General features: G+C 42.7%; 2 protein-coding genes across 2 annotated transcripts; one reads left to right on the top strand and one right to left on the bottom strand.

Moving 5' to 3' along the window:
* The first annotated feature begins 785 nt into the window (after positions 1-785).
* Positions 786-6,706, top strand: LOC136432116 (uncharacterized). Its single transcript, XM_066423128.1, has 3 exons — positions 786-1,292; positions 5,176-5,340; positions 5,872-6,706. Exons 1-3 carry the CDS (start codon positions 1,163-1,165, stop codon positions 6,105-6,107), a joined length of 531 nt encoding a protein of 176 aa, XP_066279225.1. The 5' UTR covers positions 786-1,162; the 3' UTR covers positions 6,108-6,706.
* Positions 6,707-7,286: 580 nt separating this feature from the next.
* On the bottom strand, positions 7,287-18,036 carry LOC136432828 (P-selectin-like). The gene is made up of 19 exons (XM_066424356.1): positions 17,920-18,036; positions 17,482-17,687; positions 16,729-16,867; positions 16,056-16,226; positions 15,564-15,743; positions 15,041-15,214; positions 14,161-14,331; positions 13,509-13,676; positions 13,188-13,364; positions 12,656-12,829; positions 12,058-12,288; positions 11,580-11,719; positions 11,003-11,142; positions 10,651-10,805; positions 10,114-10,266; positions 9,611-9,724; positions 9,029-9,111; positions 8,075-8,258; positions 7,287-7,574 (listed from the first exon to the last, which is right to left on the bottom strand). Exons 2-19 carry the CDS (start codon positions 17,683-17,685, stop codon positions 7,456-7,458), a joined length of 2,877 nt encoding a protein of 958 aa, XP_066280453.1. The 5' UTR covers positions 17,686-17,687; positions 17,920-18,036; the 3' UTR covers positions 7,287-7,455.
* Positions 18,037-25,217: the final 7,181 nt, after the last annotated feature.

Consider the following 25,217-nt stretch of genomic DNA (forward strand, 5'->3'; position numbering starts at 1 on the left):
AAACAACAGCCATCGCTAGATTTAGGGTCTAGATCAAATCACGTAACGTTAACATGTTGTCACTTAAGCATGTGAATCTACATCCAGTTATCTGTCAGTTAAAATCAAATTGCTTTTTAAAATTAACTAAATGACATTTTATTACAGGACTTGAAGACGACATACCTAAGCTGGTGGCTTATGTTAGTGTCGTCATCGAAACAAAAGATATAACAAAATACAACAAGAGTTCGGAGACCTCAAATCTCCATGAAATAGTTGGTTTTTGATGTTTATCTGTTTATAGCCCTACCTGCATATTGAATAACATGGAAATCTGTCGTTCCTTTGTTCAGTTATTCTCTTTGGAAGGTTTTGAGAAAAAGCCAATGCAGTCCCAGAGTCACATACAAGGGGGCCCAAAATCGACCTTGACCTTTGTTCTCCCAATAACTACCCACATACCAAATATCTTTACAATCCATCCAAACGTTCTTGAGTTATGCTGACCACAAGCATCCGGACACACACACCAACAAACACGCAGGCAAACACGCACGCAATTCGCAAACACGCACACAGACACGCTCATTTTTCACGGAGATAATCAAACAAATACATTAAAACAAATGCTGAAAGTAAAGCCCAAAAGATACTCATGGACACACACTTTCAATGCTAGCTGTTTTCTGTAGTCTAAAGTTGAGCATATGCGTCAACAGGAACTAAGTTGTACGCCTACACCGCCAAGTGTACCATTATGCTCATGACCCTGTTGTATAAGAGGTGTTAAAGTGATATGATGACTCCATACCGCCTACACAGATCTCACCGCATGCGCAGATGAGGATTTTTGTACATACTAACAATATTTCTATCCGAAATGTCATCAATAAGTCTCCCACTGTCTTTCAAACTTGGCACAGAATCAAGATGGAACTTGAATTTGGTATAAATTTCTAGGGAAATTGCAGTCTTATCAGTGCAGTGGCTGAAGGCACGTTTTGGTAACAGTACAGCCCCGCCTAGTCTTCTTCACGTGTTTAGTAACACGAAAGTAACGCCGTAAGTACATCGTCGGGACTATAACGTACGTGACGGCCGTATCTGACGTTTTACTAGTACCCCAACGCTCGGCGCTGTTGCATTTGTAGCTTGCAGAGGTTGGAGACCGGCGGCAGAAATGTCTATAGGCTGGCGACGTGCGGGCATGGCGTCGGCGATGTTTGGTCTCCTAGTTGTCTGTGATGCCTTAGTCTTCGTATCCAGTGCGTCAGTTGGACGATGGCCGCCCGTCGTCTTACAAAGAAAGGGTAAGTTCAGCTTTCATTTTTTTTTTATAAATGCTTCCCATCGTTTAAACGGATGACTTTAGAAGCGCCATGGGCCTTCAAGCCATTGCATACACCATGTGTTCATTTACTAGCTTTTTTCCATTTTGGAAAAAAAGCACGCGTGCCTGCGAAGCTGGTGTGTCACGCCGAAGGGCGGTTATACCGGCTATATAGATACAGATAGATCGTAACTAAAGGAAACGAAAAAATCTTACCCCTCAAATGTTCTGAATCAAGATAAGATTTTTAAAGAATTCATTGTTACGCCGCCCCTGCGGTTGAATAGCAACGGGACAGATGGGTGGATAGATTGTTTGTTACACCATATTCTGTTTGTTCCATCAATTCAAAACCGCCGTGATGACTAACATTTAAAAATTGGGGCATGTTTCTTTATTTTTTCATCTTTACGCTGGTATCGGTTTTGGGCTATCCAGAGGCTAGGATAGAATAGACTAGTTTAGTACCCATTGTATTAATTGCATTGTCATTCTTGCCATATACATTGTGCCATGTACAATTGTCGAGCAATAAAGTTCATTCATTCATTGTAATCCATAATACCAAGATAACATGGCCTTACTGCAAATAGGAGAGCAGTGTTGGTGACAAAATCCATTCAGTTATAAACGATATTCAACGGGGTTACAAGTACTTAACGCTAAGATATAACGTCTCAAAGTCTTAACTGAATATACCCAGCGCGCAATCCATACGATTTTCATGTACGGATATATTTCAACGTGAGATTTTATTGCCACACCTTTCTGTCGGCTAGCTGGCTGGCTGTTATATCTGCCCTATATATTCCACCTTTGTAAAGATTTCTTGAACGCAGGTGTCAAAGATCCTGGAAAGATAATTTGGCGGATAAACGGGTGATTTATTTGATGTTTTACGCGCTTCAAGTGACAGCTCCTTGTAGACAAAACATAATGACATCAATGTCAGGGTTAAGCAGAAATAAGGATAAGGCCACACCAACTTAATCTTATGGATGACATCCGCGCGCGCATTGATTTTCGCCTGTTGTAAAAAAAAAAAAATCACCTCCTCCAAGGCTACACGGAACTCCGGAACTTGCTGACTTAGATTGCCGCAAAAGGCTAGCATTGTGCCGGCTTATCGGAAAACTGGGGCGTATTTGTGGATTGGTATGCCATCGATGTTGGCTAGGGAGATTTTGCGTTTGCAAAGTTGTACGAGAGGATCGCGGAGGCCATGCAGCGAGTATCGCCCAGACAATTTCAAACACGACCTATCCAGAGTGGCTCTCACACGTTTCTTTTGCAACTAACACATTATCTTCGCCAAATAATCAAGGCTTATTATGGAAAGTGATTTATATTTACGTGCCTATCACCAGCTGCAAATTTGATCATGCACCATACCATTTGGACGTTATGATTGGGCGAATGAGTCCAGTTAAGATAGGGTTAAAAATCATTTGGTGGTACAGGACTAGTATATGTGTAGAGTGTGCTGATATATGTTATAACTGGTCATGAAAAAATATGAGTATGTTGATATTATATGGGCCACAAAGGTTCGATATGGCAGTGTTGAAAGTTGAAAGTGATGATGAAATAGTACAGTCAATACATATGAATAGAATAAATCTGGCACGTTTTTAGGTGTTTCTAGTCAGGCTTTCTATTTTGTCCCTATTTCGTTATGTCGCCAACCGTGTTGAACAAAAATGCTTAAACTGAACGCGTCAAAAACCAGCAGGACCCACACCTCTGCTTGGAGAATAGTTTATTTATTTGACCTACATGTACGTTTATGCAAGGCTATCTGTTTACATGACCTGACACTGTCCCATGTCCCATTGAAAGGCAGTGGGTTAACAAACTTTCCTTACTAATTATGCAAATTAGCTCCTTCTTTGCATTGATTATGTAAAGCACCATCCGAGCTCTCTACATACCAAACATCACGACGATCTGTCGACCCATTCTCAAGTTATTCATGTCCGAATGTCAAAACAAAAACACCCACTGCGGTTCTTAACAAGCCGTTAGGGGGCCAAAATTTACAGAACTTACTTTCTGTGGCATGAACTATCTACCACACAAAAATCATGACCATAGCACTTTCAGAAAATATGCCCCTAAATTTTGAAGCTCTGCTGCAGTACCTTTGGTACCCGCTAGAAGGCCCATTATCGAACTTGACCTTCCTTTCGGTAAATCCTACCCATCCACTAAATATCATAAGGATCCATCAACAGCTTCTTGAGTTATGTTGTCCACAAGAAAATTCACATCCACACAAGGCCCGCTGCAGTACCGACGGAAAGTGCCAGGAGAACCATTTTTGAACTTGACCTCCGTTTTCACAACATCTACACACCTGCAAAAAATCATGAAGATCCATCAACGTTTCCGTCACTTTTTTTGCCTACATACAAACACAAAAAAATGCTAAGTTCGCTGCAGTATTGAAAAACGCAAGGTAAACCATTTTCGAACTTGACCTTCATTTACACAACCACTACACACCTACTAAAAATCATAAAGATTCATTGAAGTTTTCTTGAGTTATGCTCCTGACATACATTCAGACCCACCCAACAGATTTTTCAACCGAAAACATAATCCTCTCCGAGTACAAGTACTCGGCGAAGATAATAATGAGAGACATGGCAGAGGAATTGAGGGATTGGCAGAGGTTTCACAGTGAGATTTGTGAGCGCAAACCATGGAATGCTTAATATGGAGTTCAATGCCATGTATGTTGAAACTGCCCTTATGGGTGTATATGAGTTATAATTCTTATTACAGTCATATATCATCCACAGTCCTTGGAGCCAAATACCTTCTAATAGTATACGTCTTTGGTCGTTCTTGTCAATATATTAAAAGTTAATCACTTGCACTGAGTCTGCTATGATGAACAAGACAACCTACATGTACCTCCTACAAATAAACTGTGTTCTGTGGTTCAATTCGCAATACCAGCTTTGTACTAGTAGCCCTGTGGTTTAGCAGCATTTTTTTTTTTGGCTGGATTTTCTTTTTTTTTCGCCCGCGCGCATTAGTTTTGGGGTCTCAAGAGGATGTCATCCATAAAATCAAGATGGTGTGGCCTAACCGTATCTGTTCGTGGTGAATTGTATATTCTTCACGCTAAGGGAACCATCAGGTTCAATGTAAATGATAGATGAACCCTCTGTGGCCACACCAGTATAAATCTTTTTTCTTTGCTCGAAATCGATGGAAAGGTCGGGAGAAATGAAGAAAAAATTAGAAAATGATAAAAAAAATAAATAGCCCGGTCGACCCAAATGTTACCACAGAAGCCTCAATGTTAATGTTGTAACATGCCAGGTTTGTTAACGTTTCAAACAATGTATTCTAATGCATGGTAAAAGAGAAGGAACTGTAACGACTAGGAAGGCAAGGATAAGTATTCACGCTTTGAATCGTACATGTGATCGCTTTTTTTCAACTCTAGAAAGAACGTCGTCTCACTCACTCGGAAGGTCGTTATGCTAAACTGATCACGTATGTTCCAAGGTTGTGAAATTACACTTGCCGTCTACAGGCAAATCGTTTTCCACGAATTTAAATCAACGGGCGGTCCAATTGCGTCTCTTGTGGTACTTAATACGCGTTTCTCCCATTATCGGCAGTCCCGATGTGACACTTGGGGTCGACATGCGTGTGTCTGTGACAGTTGTAATAATCGACTGTAGTGCGTGGGAGTCGCTTAATGCGTAAAGACTTATCGACGTCTATTTCACGAGAACGACGCCTGATTCTTATTTGTATTTACTTAAGATGGACTTAGACTAGTACTAGTATTGACTGACAACTTATTTACACCGAACAACACATATTGTCTTTGCTTTCTGTAGATGGCCAGATGTTGATGGAGCGGCCTGCCCGTGACGAGGAGCCGGCCACCTCGCCTCCGGCCACAGCGACTAGCAGCACCGAGGGTCCCAACGTGCGGGGCTGGCTGTTGGACCGGATCGGGTCTGAAGGCTACGTCCCACCACGGTACCGGCTTGATAAGAGAAGTATGATGAAGAAACTTTTTTTTCTCATCTGCTCATTTTTTGGTGACGGAAAGCATGAACTGCACGTACGCACGCAATTTGTCTGGTAACAGGCGCCAGGTGTCACAGCCAACCTTCCTGCCGCGTGATAAACCAGGAAATAATGGAGATCCACATATGACGTCTGTAGTCTAACTGGCTTTTTATCATCCATTCTTTAGGTCAAAACTTAGTCTGAACCCCTGTCTGATAATGTAGTGAAAACACATTATAAGGATACAAATACCTGCAGTTCTAGATTTAAATCGCTAGGGACTCAGACCAAAGAGGCTCTTTGAACCACATAGTAAAAGCCAGCCACAATCGTCTTGAGTGACGATAAAATGAAATTTTCTTTTAGATATATCGTAGTGCATATCAGAAATGGATAGTGGGGTTATGATATCTTTTAAAGTATATAACAGATAACAGATACATAAAAGGATGGGCGTTGACTAGTTCTGATTGAACACCGAACAAATCGCATACTAGTATTGTCTTTACTTTCTGTAGATGGCCAGATGTTGATGGAGCGGCCTGCCCGTGACGAGGAGCCGGCCACCTCGCCTCCGGCCACAGTGACGGGCAGCACCGAGGGTCCCAACGTGCGGGGCTGGCTGTTCGACCGGGTCGGGTCCGAAGGCTTAGTCCTACCATGGTACTGGCTCCGCCGCCGCTCAGCCGATAAGAGGTCCCTCGGCGACAAAGGCTTCTTCCCAACGAAACGCCACACCAGCCTCTTTGGATAAGGTCGCTAGCTGATATCCACACCAAAGCGTCAAACAGTTCTCATGTTTGAGCACTATGATTCCATTATTACTAATATTGGTTTGATTCACTGCCCTTGATAGAAAAGGTCACTTTATATCCAGACTCTGTAAAAGCTTGAAATAATACACCTCACCCAAGAACCTGTAACTGTAGTGACGATACTTTTATCTCTAAGTAAAACATTCTCAAGACTAGACAGATTGTTAGAAAGACAGAAACGACCGTTAGTGGCCAATGCGATACGCCAGTTTTCTTTCCTGTAGTCATTCCTGAAGCATTTTAACACTGCTGCTGCGTCATTGTCTCATTTATGTTGGCACTTAGCATCTTTAGTGCGATAAAAGGAATACCTTCAATGCTGTTCTACTGCAAACAGCATCAGGCAATGTTTTCATAAGCGTAAGAATTTTGCCAGAATTCAGTTGTCTCAGTTAGCTATGAAAATGGTTTGATTACTAATGTAATGATTAATGCAAGCACTAGCACAAGCTTGTTGATTTACAAATATGGTTTCACAAGAATTGAAACCAGGAGATACTGAAGTTGAACTTCAGCTAATAAATGTCTAAATTTCTCAGTGAAAGTCTCTTCATTTTTCCTTGAGGCTTATTTGAAGTGTATTATTTGTCGGGGAGGAGGAGGGGTGGAATAAAACTGTACGCCCTCAATGATCATTACCAACGAGCCAATCACAGAGCAGCACCTCCTCATTACCATAATTTGGTTATAACGGTCCAATCACACGCCGCCCTCTCCTTACTACGGGATATACATGCCATACAAAGCAAAAGATGTTCCGATTCCCGAACTAAAACGACATACGGACACCACACACGATATATATATGATATGGTGTAGCAAGGACTTTCCTGAAGTACCTATATAGCTTTTTTTGTTTTATTCAACACTGCTTGTCATCTTACAAAAGTGTTGTGTTATAACTGCTGCTGTTTAGTGTTTTTAAGTGCCTAAAGTTTTAAAAAAAATGTGCGATCTCTCAGATCCCCGATTCTCTAGCCAGATCAAATAGTATTGTTTATGTTTAAAAACATAAACAAAAATGATATGACTAAATACATTTGACAGTCTCTTTCGAGATTTGATATGTACTTCCACGTAAATATGAAATGCAACACAGAAATACACGAGACAGTGTATCATGAATCAATAAAAGAAGACTTTAATTCATTCTAAAGTAGGAAAGATACCTCAACTAGGAGAAACCTTTGTCGCTTTTGATACATCTCGCCACTACTAACACACCCGACTACTGGAAGCAAAACCACAGAAATCACGACAGCAAAAACAACTCAACATCGTCAACGTCTAGTTGAACTCGCAGACGTAGGCGTAGGTGGGGAAGCCGCTACAGCTGACGGCGGCCCACTCTCCAGCCGCGTCCATCTTCACACAGTCGTTCCAACTCAGGGTATCACTGGGCTGGCCTAACATAGAGAGAGAACATACCGTAGAAAAGTTAGCATTTTGACAAGCTGTTGTCACTTAAATATTCCTGATCAATTTCCGTCGAATTCGAAACATGTCGCTTGAGACGATGCGTCAAAAACATCAACAACATGATCTAAATGGGCACATCAAACCAGGGGTAATGAGTTATCAAAATCGGTATTCCAACTGTATTACCTAAGAAAGCCGCTAGGGGATGCCTGATTTTGTCTTTTGCAAACATCATAACAATCCATCAACAGATTCTTTACACTCTTTACCTCGCCCTAACATGTACTATTGTATAAGAAAATGCATTGTATGATTTATATGTATGTATTTATGTATTAACTGAATACAAAAATATCTTCTTTTTTTAAATTTAAAAAAAGATCATCAGCTTCTTGAGTTATGCTGGTGATCCACAAACAAAACACAACACCGCAGGTTAGGCAAAACATTCTCCTATTGGCGAGCGTAATCAAACACTTTCCCTTACCGCTTGCCCATGCTGTGTAGTCACCAATGGCGGTGCCGTCGGCTAACCAGATGTACTCTCCCTCGGTAGTCTGGTCGTCCAGCCCGATCCACACCTCACTCCCCCCCGCCAGCTCCTTGATGAAGTCCGCGGTGCCTTGGTCCTTCACACGGGCGAGCTCGCCTCCTTCGAAGCGACACATTTGCTTGAAAGAGAACAACATTTTTTTAAGATTACGAAAAGTTACGATATAGTTTCCTACACTACCCTCTAACATTGAATTTTTGTAAATTGGTTGTATAGATATCATTTTAAGAAATGTTGGCAATTGGTCTAAGTTGATGATATCTTTAAGGCATGTCAAGACTCAGCTCGCAAAGACGCATAGTGAACGTCTTGACCTTTAAGCAAGCGGGTTCACAGTACTTCAAGGAAAAGGGCAACTCCTCAAGATTGGTGGTCTCCGCTATCGCAGAAATTGCATTTTATGGAAAAGAGCATAGTCAACCTTTTCTCAAGTAAACTTAAACAGTGACGACCTTTTCAATAGCGGACAAGAAGGACAACATCGTGTCGGAACTCGGAAGTAAACTTAACAATGGCAAGAAGGAAACAACATTTTCTGAAGTAAACTTAGTAGTGACAAGAAGGACACCAGGAATCGTCTCTGAGTCAGACGTAAACTTAACAATACCAGCAATGCGGGCACGATTGTTTCCAAAGTAGATATAACAGTGTAACTGATAACAGGGAACAGCCTTTCTGATGTAAACTTGATAATGACAAATTGCTCTTAACAAGTATGGCGGTTTCTTTTCCATGCTCGAGGTGTGGCGTTCTTTAAACACGGGACCTACGGCTTAACGTCCCTTCAAAGGACTGTTACTATTTCCAGCAGTATGCAAATCGGGCTCCAGCGTTAGAAGCAGGTTTATCCACCCTCTAGACCAAGTACGATGCTCCACATGAACCTACCGAGGCAAAGCTGTAGGCGGTGGTCATGGCGTTCATCTTGAAGCACGATGCTCCGTAGCGGCTTGATCCAGTCGGACACTCAACTGTTAAATGGGAAATAATGATGAACACTTTAAACTTTAAACCCATTTTCTATTCGCTAGCACTTTATCATCCCTGAGTCAATAACGTTACTAAAGATCGAAAATGGAAGCAGATCTGGATTATAAGTTGTAAGCATGGAATATAGATATTGTATTTGATTCATTTTTACGTGTGGCCAAATAGCACCTAGGTGTTTACTCGGAGCATAAAATCAAGGATGATGAAGATCTAGATGATGGCAAGAAAAGTTTGTAATTCATCATGAAATATGAAGCAAATAATCATGAAATATGAAAAAATATGAAAAGTCTTCGAGTACAATCCAGCGTTGATGAACTAACTCTATGCAAGGAAAGGAGCCCGCTTCCGCAGCGCTGCTGAAGCGTGCATACTTCTGAAATGACTGATGCTGCATTTAGTAGATCTCTTTGAACCGTTTCTTTTTAATGAGGCAGTCTTAGGGTACCCGGCGGGATTATAAGAGTTGATGTAACATACCAACACATTCGTCCGCCTCTCTCTGGTATCCGGTCGGGCAGTGGCACACCCAGCCGTCTTGGGCATCAAATGTGCACGGGTGCTGGCCGTCCATGCAGTAGCAATCCACGTACACTGTAATATGTGATAGAATATTGTCAATACTACAAGAAGCTTAACCGTAAAAAATAGACACATATGAATCATTAATTGCTGTAGGCAAAGATAATTTCACAATCACTGTCACTGCAGTGGGCGGAATTGAAAAGATGGTGTGGTGTTTGAAACAAGTGCAAGTTGACGTTTGTATGTTTTCAAACATCCCAGACGTTCCTTTGATATCCATAGGCCTTTAACGAGACCTAGATGCAATGAGGTCTTAAAATACATTTTGTTCAGTCTGGGACTGATCATAAATGAATGATTCCTACGCCGGATTACGTATTTGAAATATTTGAAATTCAGGACATTTCAGTTTTTCCTTTTAGAATAGGGAGGAAAGCAGGGTGAATGTGTTGTGATACCTTGGCACTCCTTGGCGCCCTCTCCGTACGTGCTCTTCCCATCCGGACACACGGTGCAGCTGGTCTGGCCGGCCTGGTCGGAGTAGTAGCCGAACGGACAAACCTTACACTCGCTACTCGCCGAGTCGTAGTAGGTACCAGCAGGACACACATCTAGAAAATACGGAGTAATTATCAGAACATCACACACCACTCTGTTACATAATCATGGCATACACTCTTTAACTCCTGAGAGGGTTTGCACGTGCGTACAGAGATAGTGTTTGCTTTCTTTAAAAAGAAAGTTCTCTTTCCAATTTTGATTTCAACCAAGAAAGATGGCTCTATCAATAAAGTAATGGAATGATAGCTAATTGATAAGCTTACAGCAATGTCCATACTACGCTCCAGGGATCATCTTAGGAAACGCTACAATGACGTCACCCTCACTGATTGATTACAATTGGCTAATCATCTTCATGTAATTAGGAACAGTCCAACGACATGGCACTATCTAGTCATTTCGGTGCAGTTACCCGCATAGTCATGAGGACTTACAGCAATTAAAGCCGCTCAGTTCGTGACCCTCGGGGCACGTGATGTAGCTGTCCGAGGTGCTGACGCCGCCGTCCTCCAGCACCAAGTCCTGCCCGCCTGCGCTGAAGGAAACCCCGCCCGCCTGGGCGAGCTGCTTCAAGGCGTCAGCGTTGGTACTGGAACAAAGGAATTAAATCATGAACAGGAGTACACTATCTTAATGCTTGAAGCTACGTACATTAGATCTTATCAGAAATTAATTCAATTTCTTGAAAGATTTTCATACGCTATGGAGTTTCGGAGCGTGTGTACAAGAGTTGCATTGCAGATCTTGGCGACAGTTCAACCCACAATGCCTTTCCTTGTGACGTACCTCAAAGCTGCGTTGATGTCATCTGGAATGGTGACCCAGAAAGCATCAGTTTCTCCGAGGATGTACACCTGAGCAGTGACGGAGACCTCCACGGGGGAGCCCTCGGCTGCCTCCTCTGCTGACAGTGTGACAACACCAACCTGAGGATGTTGAATCGACGTTGAATAAGTGGGCATCGAGGCGTTATGAGATTAAGCTCGCTAAAAGATGAAGTTACAAACTCGTACATATATGTACCGCGTTGCGTTTGCACGTGACGTTAGCAACATGGTGGACAATAAATGCAAAGTTACGTACTGTAGCTAAGGAATAATCTCCAAGCAGATCCAACGGTTGCAAAGACCGTATCCAACTGGCAGAGGAACTTTTTATTGCAACCGGGTTAGTGGAGAGATTAGCGAGACTGGGATTTCAGCGGAGGACAGGTTTTGTAAAGCTGGTTGATGACGTAATTTTGGCACGTAAGTTGTCACGACAGCAGATGGTCATGAGATAAGCTCCTGGTGTGCATGATTTGTTAACCTAATAACCTGCAATGTGCAAATTGTCAGAAAGAGTTGGAAATGAATACTCTTACAGTGCAGGGGCTCTGGCAGAAGCCTTCCTGTGCGGCCAAGCCCTCCTTCAATGCGCTGACTATAGCAGTACCGTCCACTGGGGCCGTAGCTCTGATCATCATTCCACTCACATCCACCGCAGCAGCCGCACCGGACTGATCTAAAAGGTTTCAAAATCATGAGGAAGTTAATCACTATGCATCAGTCTATTTATTGGTTCTGTTAATGTTAAAGAATTGCCATTACGTTTGATAGTAGAAAGAGTGATCAGAAAAAAATTGTAAGGAAAGGAATACTGCTGAAGCAAAAATTGTGACAACATAAAAACAGTATTCACACAATGCAGCGCTGACGTCACGTTACCGTTAGGTCACGTGTTGGAAAATAGTGGGCCAGTTTTCCTGAATACTAGTAATTCCAAAAAGGGCGAGAATCTGGTAAGAGTAAGTTACTTGCGTTGGATAAAACGTCTAAATATTAGATTAGTGTTCCACAAACCTTGGCAATCCAAGACATCGGACAGAGTTAATGTGAAGAAATGACGCATCATCCAGAGGTAGCCAGTGGCCTCCCCACACTCGAACTGGCGTTCTGACACGGGGTAGGCCTTGGGGGAAGGACAGGTCATGGTGGCGAACTGGCTGGGTGCACCATTAACGGTCCCGCCAATACAGGTGCGGGTACCGCCGGCTGGGGAGGCGATGGAGTCGCAGGTACAGTCTCCATCAGCTGGGGAAAGGTAAAACCGTAACGTTGTGTTACTTGAACGACATTTTAGTTGACATTGACATTAAAAGAATGGGACCGCTCATATTTTCTTTGGCAAATACGCCAACAAGACACCGTAGACTTTCCTCTTCCTTATGTTATCCAATAACAAACTTATCATATCTCTCTGCACAGCAAACTCTTTTCTACAGCATTTCTCTATCACAGCACCAGACTGGGAAAAAAATTACCTCCGATGGTCAGAGCACTAAACTTTACAAGTTTATCCTGGTAGGTCAGGCATGCAAGGTATTGCTGGAATTCTTGAGAAGTTTTGAACTTAACATGTTGCCTTTCCTGAGAAATATCGTACATAACATGTACTTACGCTCGCATGTTGGTTCCCCGCCCTCCCACTCGGCAGAGGCGCCGCACGTCAGATTGCCATTGCCCTGGAGGGTGAAGCCGGTGTTACAGGTGAAGGAGGCGGCGTCGCCGTAGTACATGCCCTCCAGCTCCCTGGTGGCGTGACGCAGCTGGCCAGGGTCTCCACAGTACACACCTGTTGGAATGGAATGATATCTTAACTGTTGAAAGAACAGAACCGTAAAAAGCGTTTCATTGAGGATCAAAGAATAGCCAGTGTCAATGACAAAACAAGTAAAGCAACGACCAACGTCCCTGACGTATCGGGCTGAGATTCTTGCTTCTTGACGCGTTAGTGCTTACTAGCTGTCGACCAATCAGATACTCCCCCTCCTGTTGTTGGAGGGAAAGTTACCTCTTGATGCGATTGGCTGGTGACGGCTGGCAGGCGCTAGTACAACAAGAAGCCCTAAGTCGTTGCTTGACATATACAAGCGCCGTGGGCAGGGGGTGTTTTACGTGAAGTCCAATACGTTTATCATTAATTGACTTACGTTGACAAATCGGAATCTCTTGGTCCCAACTCTCGTCCAATTGGCAAGTGGCCGAGGAGCTACCGACAAGCTCGTACCCGGTGTTACAGGAGAACTGGATGACGTTCCCAGAGCAGTAACCCTCCTCATCGTTGATCTGGCCGTTGGCGATGCCGATGGTGTTGTCACAACAGATCCCTGACAATAGATACAACTGATATTTTAAAAGATAGAGTAAAAAAGGACATTTGCTTTTTAAAAGAGCTTTTCAAAGAAAAAGGTCTTTGACGAAATGCATCACATTTACTTCTCAGAGTGAAGATCGGAAGACCCCATGCTTACTCTCGCAGATGGGCACTTCGTTGTTCCAGGCTCCAGTGGCCGTACACTCCAGAGACTCTGCCCCCACCAGCCGGTATCCCTCGTTACACGACACGGTCACGGTCTCCTGGTAACAGTAGGTCCCCTCTACGTTACCGTTGTCTACCGAGGGCTCGCCGCAACAGATCTCTGTAAAAAGTGTAGAACACCAAATAAGATTGTTGAGTAAATGTGTGTGTGTGTGTGTGTGTGTGTGTGTGTATGTGTGTGTGTGCGTGTGTGTATGTGTGTGTGTTTGTGTGTGTGTGTGTGTGTGTGTGTATGTGTGTGTGTGTGTGTGTGTGTGTTTGTGCGTGTGCGTGCCGTGTATGTGCCTTTATAGAATGCACTAATGTGTATACGGAGCACCGTCTATGGATGCCACAAGTTTCAATGCTGTGCGTTGTGTTGTTCGTAGTTACCATCATGGCAATGTCTAAATTTTTTTGTCATTCCTGTGAACTTTTCTTCGCCAATGGTCTTTGAGAAATCAATTACTGTTTCTTCTTCCCGCCCGTTCCTAGTATTTATGGGCAAGGGACGAAAAAAGGCAATACATATTCTGCGATCTGAAATGATAAAATGATATGATAGGCATGAGTGATGAAAAGATTATGTAATAAAAGGTCCTCACTGTTGCAGACCGACGGTGCGTCGCTCCACGTCTGGTCGGCCTGACAGGTCCTGGCGGCCACGCCCTCCAGCTCGTACCCAGTGTCACACGAGTAGGTGGCCACGTCACCGAAGAAGTGATCGCCTGCGACAGCGCCGTTGTCTGGGGAGTCAAGCACGGGGCACGGCAGGCCTGCGTGTACAAATACACAGACGGCAGACTCCAATCAGTTTATTCTTCCAATGACAACAGTCGTGGGGGAGGGGGTAAATTTAATCAGGGGCATTCGGTAAGCATTACAGGAAACGCGTGTTGTACCACGACGTAAAGCACGTACCAAATATTTGGACGAACCTTTAATAAGCATAGTGATTCACGAATTGGACACACGACATTACTGTAACCTAGATATACAAGTGGATGAAAGGATAACTGGAAGTTTGTAACGCCCTCCGTCTATGTTAGATGAGGATTTATGGGCCCTGACGTAAATCTGGTGATATACTATGCTGAATTAGACAACGAGACAAACTAAGTCAACTTCGTACTTGCTTGAAATGATATCACACTACTCAGACTGTGATTTTGGTTTGATAGTCCAAAGTAAAGCCCCGCCCTCTTGAGCGGGTATCTCACTAGACTTGCGGCACGTTGGCAACCTCGCTGCGACCGAACGCCGATTTGACCGAGCGCTCAACGTATTTCATCGATTAAAAACGAATGTTTTACGCTTTGGGTGTTTTGTTGTCTTTTTAGTCATACGTGTACGTTTTGCAATATATTACCATTATAAAGTCAGGGATGACACACGTTCAATTTAGGACTCAGCGAGGCAGCCAACGTGCCGCAGCTTCAGTGCGATACCCGCTTTACGCCTTGATAAAAAGATGATACAACGTACGTGCGCATGATGCTTCCTCGCCGCTCCAGGTGCGGTCGGCCTGGCAGGTGCGGTCGGCACTACCCTGCAGGCCATACCCGGGGTTACAGCTGAAGGTCACGACGTCTTCGTACAGATAACTGTCCCCGAACCTAACACCGTTCCCGGGCGCTGCCAACTCCCCACAGGACACACCTGTTACAAATAAGAAACGAAATTTGTAGTTTTTCGTACAATGATATTGAGCGATTTCTTTGTTATCAAGGCTCCTTATTTGTTTAAAGACTGGGTACTGTCAGTTTTGTTAGTGATATAGGAGGCTATTTCGTGTGGTTTGGTAGGTGATGTCTTATTTCAAACCTTTCTAAACATTTGTACTAACAACCAAAAGTAGTACGAACCGCACAAAGGAACCAAAATTCATCCAAAAGTTTTCTGTCCTACAAATTGTTTCTTTCTTTTCTTTAGTCTAATCCGTGCCGTGTAATACTTGGGGGGGGGGGGGCTGCAAAACAGTTTCGTCAATCAATAAGACGTCACTCACGGTGACAGGCGGTCTCGTCTCCGCTCCAGGATCTGTCAGCCTGGCAGCTCCTGGTGCTGCTGCCGGTCATCTCGTACCCAGAGTTGCAGGTCAGAGTCATGCTGTCGCCGTAGAACCTGACGGCCCTGCCCCCCACGATGGCGCCGTCGGCGGGCGGGTCAACCAGACCACAGGCCACCTCTGTCATAAACATCACACACAAAATACGCTAAATTCTGGAAAGTGGCGATACGCTTTACGCTTTAAGTTTCTGGCCAACTCACTACGAATTACCAGAAATTAAGATAGTTTGCTTTTGGCTTACGGAACGGGTGCTTACATGCTCACATTACAGTTATATTTTTAAAATCGCTTTTACAGTTAGCAGATGCATCTGTCCCCTCGCTAATTCTCGTGTGAGCTATATCTATATTTTCAAGACAGCCTCTTTTGCAATATCTTACTATAGATTTAACTACTGTAAAAATATCAAATCATCATACATGTACTTACTGTTACATGTAGGGGCCTCATCGGACCAAGAGCCTCCGCCGCCGCATGTCCGCGTCTCGACTCCGCTGAGCTCGTACCCCTCCTCGCAGCTGTAGGTGAGGGAACAGCCGTAGGTGCTGCAGCCGGTCCGTGCTCCGTTAGCGGGCGGGTCCACGGCAGGGCAAGTGATTTCTGTGCAGTAAAGTGATTCAATAAAACTAGAGGGTTGAAATGGCCACGCCTTCACATATTTTAGGGAACATTTCCTCATAATCTTTACTTTATGTTAGGTCAACTTCATTCCATCAAAACCAAAGTAAGCTTGGAACTAGACGTCATCTTGAAATATTACCTGTCTCTAATTGATTTACCAAGGAATTTGATACTTAGGCAAAAGCTGCAAAACGCCTTTTATATCTATCAGCTTTTATAGAACATCATATTTTGATAGTATTAGCTACATGAACTATTGCTACAAAAGCATTGACGGTGTTTTTGCAGCAGTAATTTTAGTATGTTTGCGCCTTACACCACGGTATTTGGAATCCGCAAATCTTGAAGACAATGTCGGATGATAATATGCATATGTTCAACGAAGCAGCCATTCAACATAAGAACTTTCACAAAAAGTCACAATGTCATGCGGAGGCGGAGCTGCATAAGCCCCAAAACGTAGTAACATTTTAACGCTCACGGGTCTCACAGCAGTCGCCGATGTACCCAGCAGGACAGTCACAGCCAGACGAAGTCAGGGCGCCGTTGTTGTAGCAATGCCTGTTACAGGCACGAGTCTCCGACGAAGGGCCGCTACACCCACTTCCACCGCAGCTTGCCTGTGAACACAGTCCAAAAATGTTTTTCTGTCTCTACATTCTCTCTCTCTCCCTCCTTCTCTCCCCCTCTCCCTCTCTTTCTCTTTGGCTCTGCCTCCCTGCCTTTCTGCCCGTCTGTCTTTAATTCCGTCTATCTTTCTGTCTGTCTGCTTGTCCGTCTGTCTTTACCTCTATCTTTCTGTCGGTCTTACTATATGTATATCTGTCTGTCTGCTTGCCTGCCTGTCTATAAGTCTTATGTCTGTCTGCCTGCTAGTCTGTCTGTCTGTCTGCATCTTCCTCTTTCTCTCTCTAGTCCGTATAACGCCAACGTGCTTTTGTGTAACATAAAACGACAGCATATGGCCGCTCAAAAATGTAAGCTGTTGTAGCGTTCTACAACAAATTGATAACCTCCGTCAAAGAAGCATTCTCGTCAAGATGAAGACACCTTACTTACTACTAGGCTACCCTAGAAACGGATAAATTTTGCGAGAGGCAAACTTAGAAACTTCTTCGTAACAAAGCATCGACAAAAAAGTTCGTGAGAAAATCTTAAGCAAAATTCATCCCCAAAGAGTTGATTTAAAGGAATAATTTTGGATTTAACTTTGTATCTTGAAACTTTAACCCACCTGGCGCGACACGCGCCTGCCGCGGCTCTGGGTCCCTGATGGGCCACAGGACGCGCTGCAGCCGCTCCACCCTTCCCAGCCGCCCCACGCACAGTCCACCCGGGAACAGCTCCGACGCCGGCGGCTCCAGAACCACCCCTGGGTGTCCGGTACCAGCAGAACTACCAGCAGGACCAATGTCGCGGTCACTGTCAAGGTCTTCATGGCTTAGGGAATAAAGAAAAGAGCTTGTACTGTTCGAGGTAAGATTTAAATCAGATAAGCTCTCCTAACAAACTTTTTGTCAAACTTTTTGTCTTTCTGTGATAGGACAGCGACCTTCTGAAATATATATTCTCTACAAGATAAGCTGTAGACAACAATTGCTCGAACGAAGAATATTTAAGAAGAAAAAACTATTGATGATAAGAAAAGAACCACACAAAAGGCAGTACTCACTGCTTTCTCAGGTCCAACAAGCGAGCAGTTTTTGAGAGCCCTAGCGATGGTCTAAGCCTGGAGCGGTCTGTAATCCCCCTTTTATACTTGTTGGTCAAGCTGCTAAACGACACCAAACATGGAAGACGACAAGAAAAGAGAATAACCACGGTAGCACGATTGACTTGTTTGCGCCGTTTTTGTTATGCTTTGATTGATTTTTGTTTCTTTCAAGATTCAGTTGCGTTGGCTGAACCGTGTAAAGACTAGGGAAGACATGGGCTAGTGAGAACGGCGCCCTGTGGAGGTATCGAGCAAATAAGCCCTACGCATGTGCCTCATTCAAGCGAGCCAAGCGTGAATCTGTTTACATATAGAAAAGAGATTTAAACCTGGAAACAGCACGCTTGTTTTCGAACTCGTACATTTTGTATTTAAAGGACAAAACTGTTTGGAACTGAAAACCAGCCAACGAAACAATGGTTTAGGCCCTGCACTTTTCATGTGACATATAATGTGTACACTGAAATAGATCAGAAACGTGATTAAATCAAAGCGCCCCCACAATTACATTTTTTTTCTTTTCTGGTGTTCACATTGAAAAGACCTTAATACAATAAATTTCAAGTCTAACTTTCTTGATATAATGGTGACCATACAAATGTCACAGCCTTTTTTACTACAAATGCACCAGGCGTTGCGATTGGATACCTTACAAATTCAATTAACGTCATCACCAGATTTTGACCAATCAGTAGAGACCTTTAGCAACTGTTTATTACCAGCTTAGCAGGTGTGCGTTTTTGCATATTAGAAATTGACAGCAGCAGCTATGCTAAATGGAATTAGATATTGTTATCCTGATTAGTCATTCGTAGCATATTTTGCCTCGATGATTTTGTTCCCAACATTACATAGACCTTGGGCAAAATAAGTGTAACTTGGCTTTGAATTTTAGCTTTGACGCTAGTGGTGAAGATCGTTCTAAAAGGAGAGAGCCAGGCACGTTCATAGACAGCAGATACATAGGAATCAATATAGTTTTCCTTTGCTATTTAACACATGCCATTATAACGCTAACGTTACATAAATCCTTCTGTTCGTACATACGGAAGCAGTTACCAAACTGATGAATGTAATAAGGCACTTGACTGTAACAGAAAGACAAAACAACTTAAACTGTGTACGGCTGAGCTATTTCAAACGCAGAGAGAAGCAAATTAAGACAGAGCCTACCAGCAAACGGGATTCTGACATGGCTGACCTCTGACCTACTAAGGGCGACTTTGTCAATACGTTTCGTCTAGCAATATCCTGCAAGGTCCCAGAAGGTTGTTGTATCACCCTTAATGTATATGGGGTGTATTCATTTACCTCATTTATTCACACTTCAACTGAGGGGCCATTCAGTCAAACGTGTGTTGAATTTTTGTTAACAGTACCTATAGTTGACATTGTCACCGATTATTGATCAATATAAAACAATTCATCAGCCTCGCTGAGTGTCATGCGCATAACACCTGACAGCTTTTAGCCACCAGGGACTTTGGAAGGCCGTCAGACGATTTGGTAGATAGGTGTCATTGAATTTCATAAGTGTTATGTAAGTCCGTCCTTTGAAGATTCTAGGAACACCTTCACATTCAACATCTCCTTATATGGCATGTGGGGCAAAACAATGCAAAGATTCTAGGAACTGATTTCTTTTCCACGAACGAGTAAGAGGAGTGGGTATTGTGGCTCTGGTGATCATGACACGTCATTATCTTTACTCGGCGTCCCTTTAGACAATATTCATGTCTTCTTATGGGACATTTGGGACAATGATTATGTATGGTTGATTGTCTAGACAATGAGGCATTCGCAACAATGACGCCGTAAAGTACCCTTTTCTCCTCAACTTGTGTACGTTGATATTCACATGAACACTTGCGTATCTGTACCTTGAAAACATAACGGTTATATGTAACGTTCTTTTGTCTTTTAAACTGGTGTCTACAAATGCTTTTCCTGTATTGTAGGTAACAGAATTTGTACTACCGGTATTTTCAATTGACAACTTGTTTTTTCCAGCTAATTGAGAGTACCAGTTCAGCGGACTACCTGCTCTATCGGGCATTTACATGTAACGTTAACAAGCGTCAGCCCGACTATTAGTATTACGCTACTCCAAGGACGTTTTTGCCATGAATACATGGTGAAATTGACGTCATTCACAAGGGAAACGACCAGAAACACCTTTTAGCAACAAGTACCATTGACAACCATTTAGCACATTAGCGCTGGGTAAACGTAGGGCTAGTTCTTAACACCTGGGAACTCTTTTGAAGTGATTTACTGTACTTCTGGCGTAAACGTTAATGGTGAAACAGAGTTAAGAGGGAAATGAGCAAAGGGAAGAAAACCTGGAGGCTACTGTCGGTCATGTACATGCAATGTACAAGCTATGATGAATTAGAGTAAATAGGAAAACTAAGATAAGAACAAAGTTTAAAAATTAATCCCCCAGAAGAGTTCCAACAAAAAGTTTCGACTTTGACAAAAAAAGGTGAATGTCAGACGAATGAAGTAAGACAGGGTGCTGAGTAGATGTATGTTTTGACGACTGTCTTAGGAAACGAACACAAGACAAACCCACGCCCACTTTGAAAGGTCGAAGCCGTTTGCGGAATCAATCATGAAAACGTGCGGACTCCTGGGTTCTGCTTGCGTAACGGGGGTGATATGTATACTGTCAGTTAACCACATCCTCAGCGGGTGGCCACAGTTGTTTGACAACCAAGGACCCGAGGACACCTGGCTTTTAACGGTAAACATTCAATGACCACAGAAGCGATTAACCGTAACCATGTTTTACTCCATACTACAAAGTAATGTGTGACACATGTGACCAGGCATTTATCTTAAACGGTTCAAACTGTTATTCCGCGGGAAGGAAATGTCATAAAATGGAATTTACAACTTTTAAAGAGGTTACATTCTTGCCGCGACTTGGTCCTAAATCACGGTCCTGTAAATGAATGTTGAACGGATAGATAAACCTTGTGTTTGACATGAGATGGAAATATCATAACACACACATACACACATACATACACACATGCATACACACATACATACCCCCCCCCCCCCCCCACACACACACTCAAACTGATGGTTATACAGTAAAATGAAACTCTCATTCACATTACACGATGAAACAGTGCCAGATTGCCAATACGTCGTTCCAACAATACAGCAACAATTTTTCGAGTGTACATGACATTATTGTGCACACGTTTGAATTATCAAAATAAGACTTTCACAGCTAAGAAAGTTTGCAATTTCCTCCCTTGTCAAGCCGATGTCAGTATCACCACATGCATTTTTTGCGTTTCGGTGCCTTCGCACCGAAACGCAATGTCCTGGCTTTTACCTTCAAGCAAGGAGGCTTCAAGCAAGGACCAGGGAAGCAGGGAAGCTTGGTTCAACACTGTGTCGCACACAATAAGACCTTATATGGCAATACGTTCTCAAATCCTTGTATAGCCGTTGCCTTATATGGCAAGAGAGCAGGAAAAGGCAGGCACGCCAGATTTGCATGTGACACAGGACGGCGACCGCATGTAAATGCTACAACTGTTCGGAAATATCATTGCATTGTGGTTTCGGACTTTGATATCCTGAAAAATGACCATATTACATCTATTCCACGAGATTGCAGAAGAAAAAAAATGATTTCGTCAAGAAAACGACCAAAAATCGGCATAAATGATACCATATAGTGAGGTTATAGCATTACGTCCAGAGTAAATAGTACGTACCGCAACTTGGCCGATCTGGCAACGCCAAGCACTTCGGACCCAGAAGATCCGGGTTCGTCTCCGTGCATGGATTTTTTTTTTCTTTTTAGATATTGAATATCAAAAATATATATTGATATTATATTAATCTATCAATATCATATTTATGAATATCATTTTTTTCATTAATAAATAAAGAAATATTTTATATTTGTTATTTTTAAATATTCATTTAATATATACAAGGCCTTTGTCTTATGAACAGGACTTCATAGATTCCAAACCCGGCATTCGAATTTTTCTGTTCATTGTAATGGAAAATACCGTGCAGCGGCTCCTATGCGCGGTAAGATGATTCTTGCAAAACACTCGCCACTAAACTTCTATCCCCGATGTAAACAGAGGCTCTTGATGTTGTTTGCAAAACAGCGATTCTTTGTTACAGTAGCAAATGCTCCATTGTTCAGTATCGACTTCATTCAGACAACACGGACGTGGAAAGTGGCGCCCCTCGGCACAAAACTATGGGAATTTTCATATGGGAGTTCGCTTCAGCGGGAGTTTTGTTTTTGTTTTGACGGATAAAACGCGAAAACCCACGCCGCTTTCGGCACACTTCCGGGTTCATTGATCGCTAAAATTACGCAAAAGCCACCATCAATCGGCAAATTAATGTATGCTTTCCCGAAAACATCTTTTGGTTTTACATTTTCTTCACCATAATGTTGCTATGTAGTCGATAAAACCGCGTTTTTATTGCGTTTTCATGTGTAACATTTCAGACAAAGAAAAAACTTAGACCGCGATTCTGCTGCCCCATGATGAACTTCGTCTGCAATATTCCCGCCTTCAGCTGCAGCAATAACCAATCAGAGACGCGTAATGCGATCATGTGATGATGATTACGTAACACGCGAAATGCATCTTGGGGCAGCAGGATTTGAACAATATGGCGGCGGGTGATCGAAAATGAAATGATTTCGTCAATGCAACGCTGTATTTTGCGGCATAAATGCCGAGAGACGAACTTTTATTTTTATCTCAAAATGCGTTTTACACGTTTGTCTTTGACTAGCCCGGTAGAAATCAAGCGGATCGTCGTCTGGTCCTTCAATATCAAGGGAGTTTGTCAGATATCCTGGCGCGAGGTTCTCAGCAGCGTGACGTTTAAACTTCAAAACGTTTTACTCAAAATTTGAGCGGAGTAGAGGGTTAAGTGTTGACCCCAAATAATGGTAATGTTTTCCCGAAAATTACTTGAAAATGGAACGATTAAGAAAGACACCAGGACTTCATAGCGTGCCGAATACCGGGGCGTGGTCACATCTTGGAGACGCGCCGAGCGACAGCGGCAGATGGGGGGTGCGCACTTTATTAAGGTTTTTCTGTGAAGTATCTCAGCTGGCGTGATTGGGGTTGCGGTGAAGCCCAAATCGGGGGTGCGCACTTTATTTGGGGTGCGTCCTTTATTAGAAGAAATACGGTAGCTGTTGATTTGTTTGACATTTGGTAGTCATTTTAGATAGAACCTTAGCTGTTATGAACTTCTATTTCACTTAATTACCATAGTGCTGATGATTCAATGGTGCTTTTTCAAATTTTATGTTTTATTGCGTGCCATGTACATAATTACATTGATAGCTTTTATAATGAGCCTATTATACATTTTACAAATAAGCACAAGTTGTAGGCCAAGACCAGCTTTTTCAAAAGCACTTAAGTTAAGTGACGTAACTTCAAAATTGCTTTCCCCAATCTGCCTTTCTCTATTAAAACAGTACTCATTTCCCAAAATGACAATTTTTCTTATAGACTGAACAGCCCTTGAGTGACTTCCTCTGGCAGATTTTACTTCAAGTAAAGGGAAAAGACAATTCACACATATAAACGTAGCCGAAACGCCAGCTTTTTTTAAAAGCTCTTGTTTTTTTTACTTCGGTTTTTGACAGACAAGGACGACGTGACACTGCACTCAAGTTGTTTTAACTTATATTAACAATACCACGTACAGATAACAACATATCTATTTCTTATACACCTGGGCGAAGTGAGGAAAGTCGTGTAAAGTGCCTTTCCCAAGGGCACAACATCGGTGGCGTCAGGGGGATTCGAACTCGGGACCTCTTGGTTCTGGGCCGAACACCCTGCCGTTACGCCACACGACCCCACTTTTGCATATTCTTGCTACCCATGTAGATAATTACGGTAATTCCTCTCATTCTAGCTACTTCCAGAGCTTTTCAAGGTTACTGAAGGGGTGAAGCCCTTTCAAAACCGTGCATTAAACGCATTAACCGCTCACCAGTAAAAAGATGATTACCACTTATTTTCCGCGAAAGACGAAACCGGTCGAATCCCGTCTCAGCGTTGTCATTGTCCCAGAGCTACGAATGACACTTAAGCCGCGAGTGTTTTCCCAAATGTGATCTTCTAGCACTTAAATGAAGGATGAACGGTTTGAAAACTTGTTTTTTCCGCAGAGGAACACATTTTACAAAGTATAGAGGCTGCCGTAAGTGGAAACAATCATCCATAGCAATTAATGGGCATCCCTACTCAGGTTTCTCGCGGAGGCAGTTACGTCTTTAACGTTATAGAGCTTCAGCTAATGTCAATCACCTGTAAACTAGCGTTGAAACATGTTTGGGCATGTAATACGCGTGTTACGATTATCGACTTATCGCTGTTAACTGAAGATAGCTACCACAGGTTCCCTTTAGATGTATGTTTTTAGAATGAGTTGTCTCCATTCATTCTATAGATGAATTCAATTATATTGCAGGAGTAGACAATCCGTACAGCTTGAAAATAGGTAATTACATTAATGTTTAGGTCTGATAACCGTGATGTAAATAGTGGTTAAATCCCATATATTGATATGTCCATGTACCTTGTAATTACTATGCTTAAGATCCATATATAATCCATATCTAGAAGGTCATGCGAGAGTCCCTGTACCTTTGCTAATCGAGAATATTTTTAAAGCATTTGGTTACCACTGTTTGTCCATACAGCACATTAACAGTTACTGACAAACAAACCTGCTAACACCACAGAAACTAGAGAACTTTGCAATGAGTGTGCAGTATGTACACTGGTTCAACATGGTTTTCTTCGGTACACAACCCTATTCGTCTCTGTCTGCGTTCAGCTGCTGCTTTGTTGCCTTCTTCAGAACGATATGGGATTTCTCCTGGTGGAAAACTGCTGTTTGAAATCAGGGGGCGTTCTTTTGAAGCTTTATTTGTTCTGAAGTTACGGGTTCCTTCGAAAGATTTCAAGCTAAAAACCTTTTGTTTGACTTGACCGGTATTATGCTGCACCATGGTCTTCGTTCAATTTGACAAACCAAAGGAAATAGTTACTTCATACAAATCTAATCTAAAACTAAGAGAGGATTGGGGATAAGTTTGCGCCATCAGTTTTTGGAACAAATTTGAAAACGCGTACTCGGAGAATGATGAAAAAAATCATAAAACTTAAAATTGGCATATTACCCTTATGGTATGTAAAGATAGATCATATTTTGTGCAGGAC

Source organism: Branchiostoma lanceolatum, chromosome 4 (assembly GCF_035083965.1).
Source record: "Branchiostoma lanceolatum isolate klBraLanc5 chromosome 4, klBraLanc5.hap2, whole genome shotgun sequence".
In the NCBI taxonomy this organism is placed as follows: domain Eukaryota; kingdom Metazoa; phylum Chordata; class Leptocardii; order Amphioxiformes; family Branchiostomatidae; genus Branchiostoma; species Branchiostoma lanceolatum.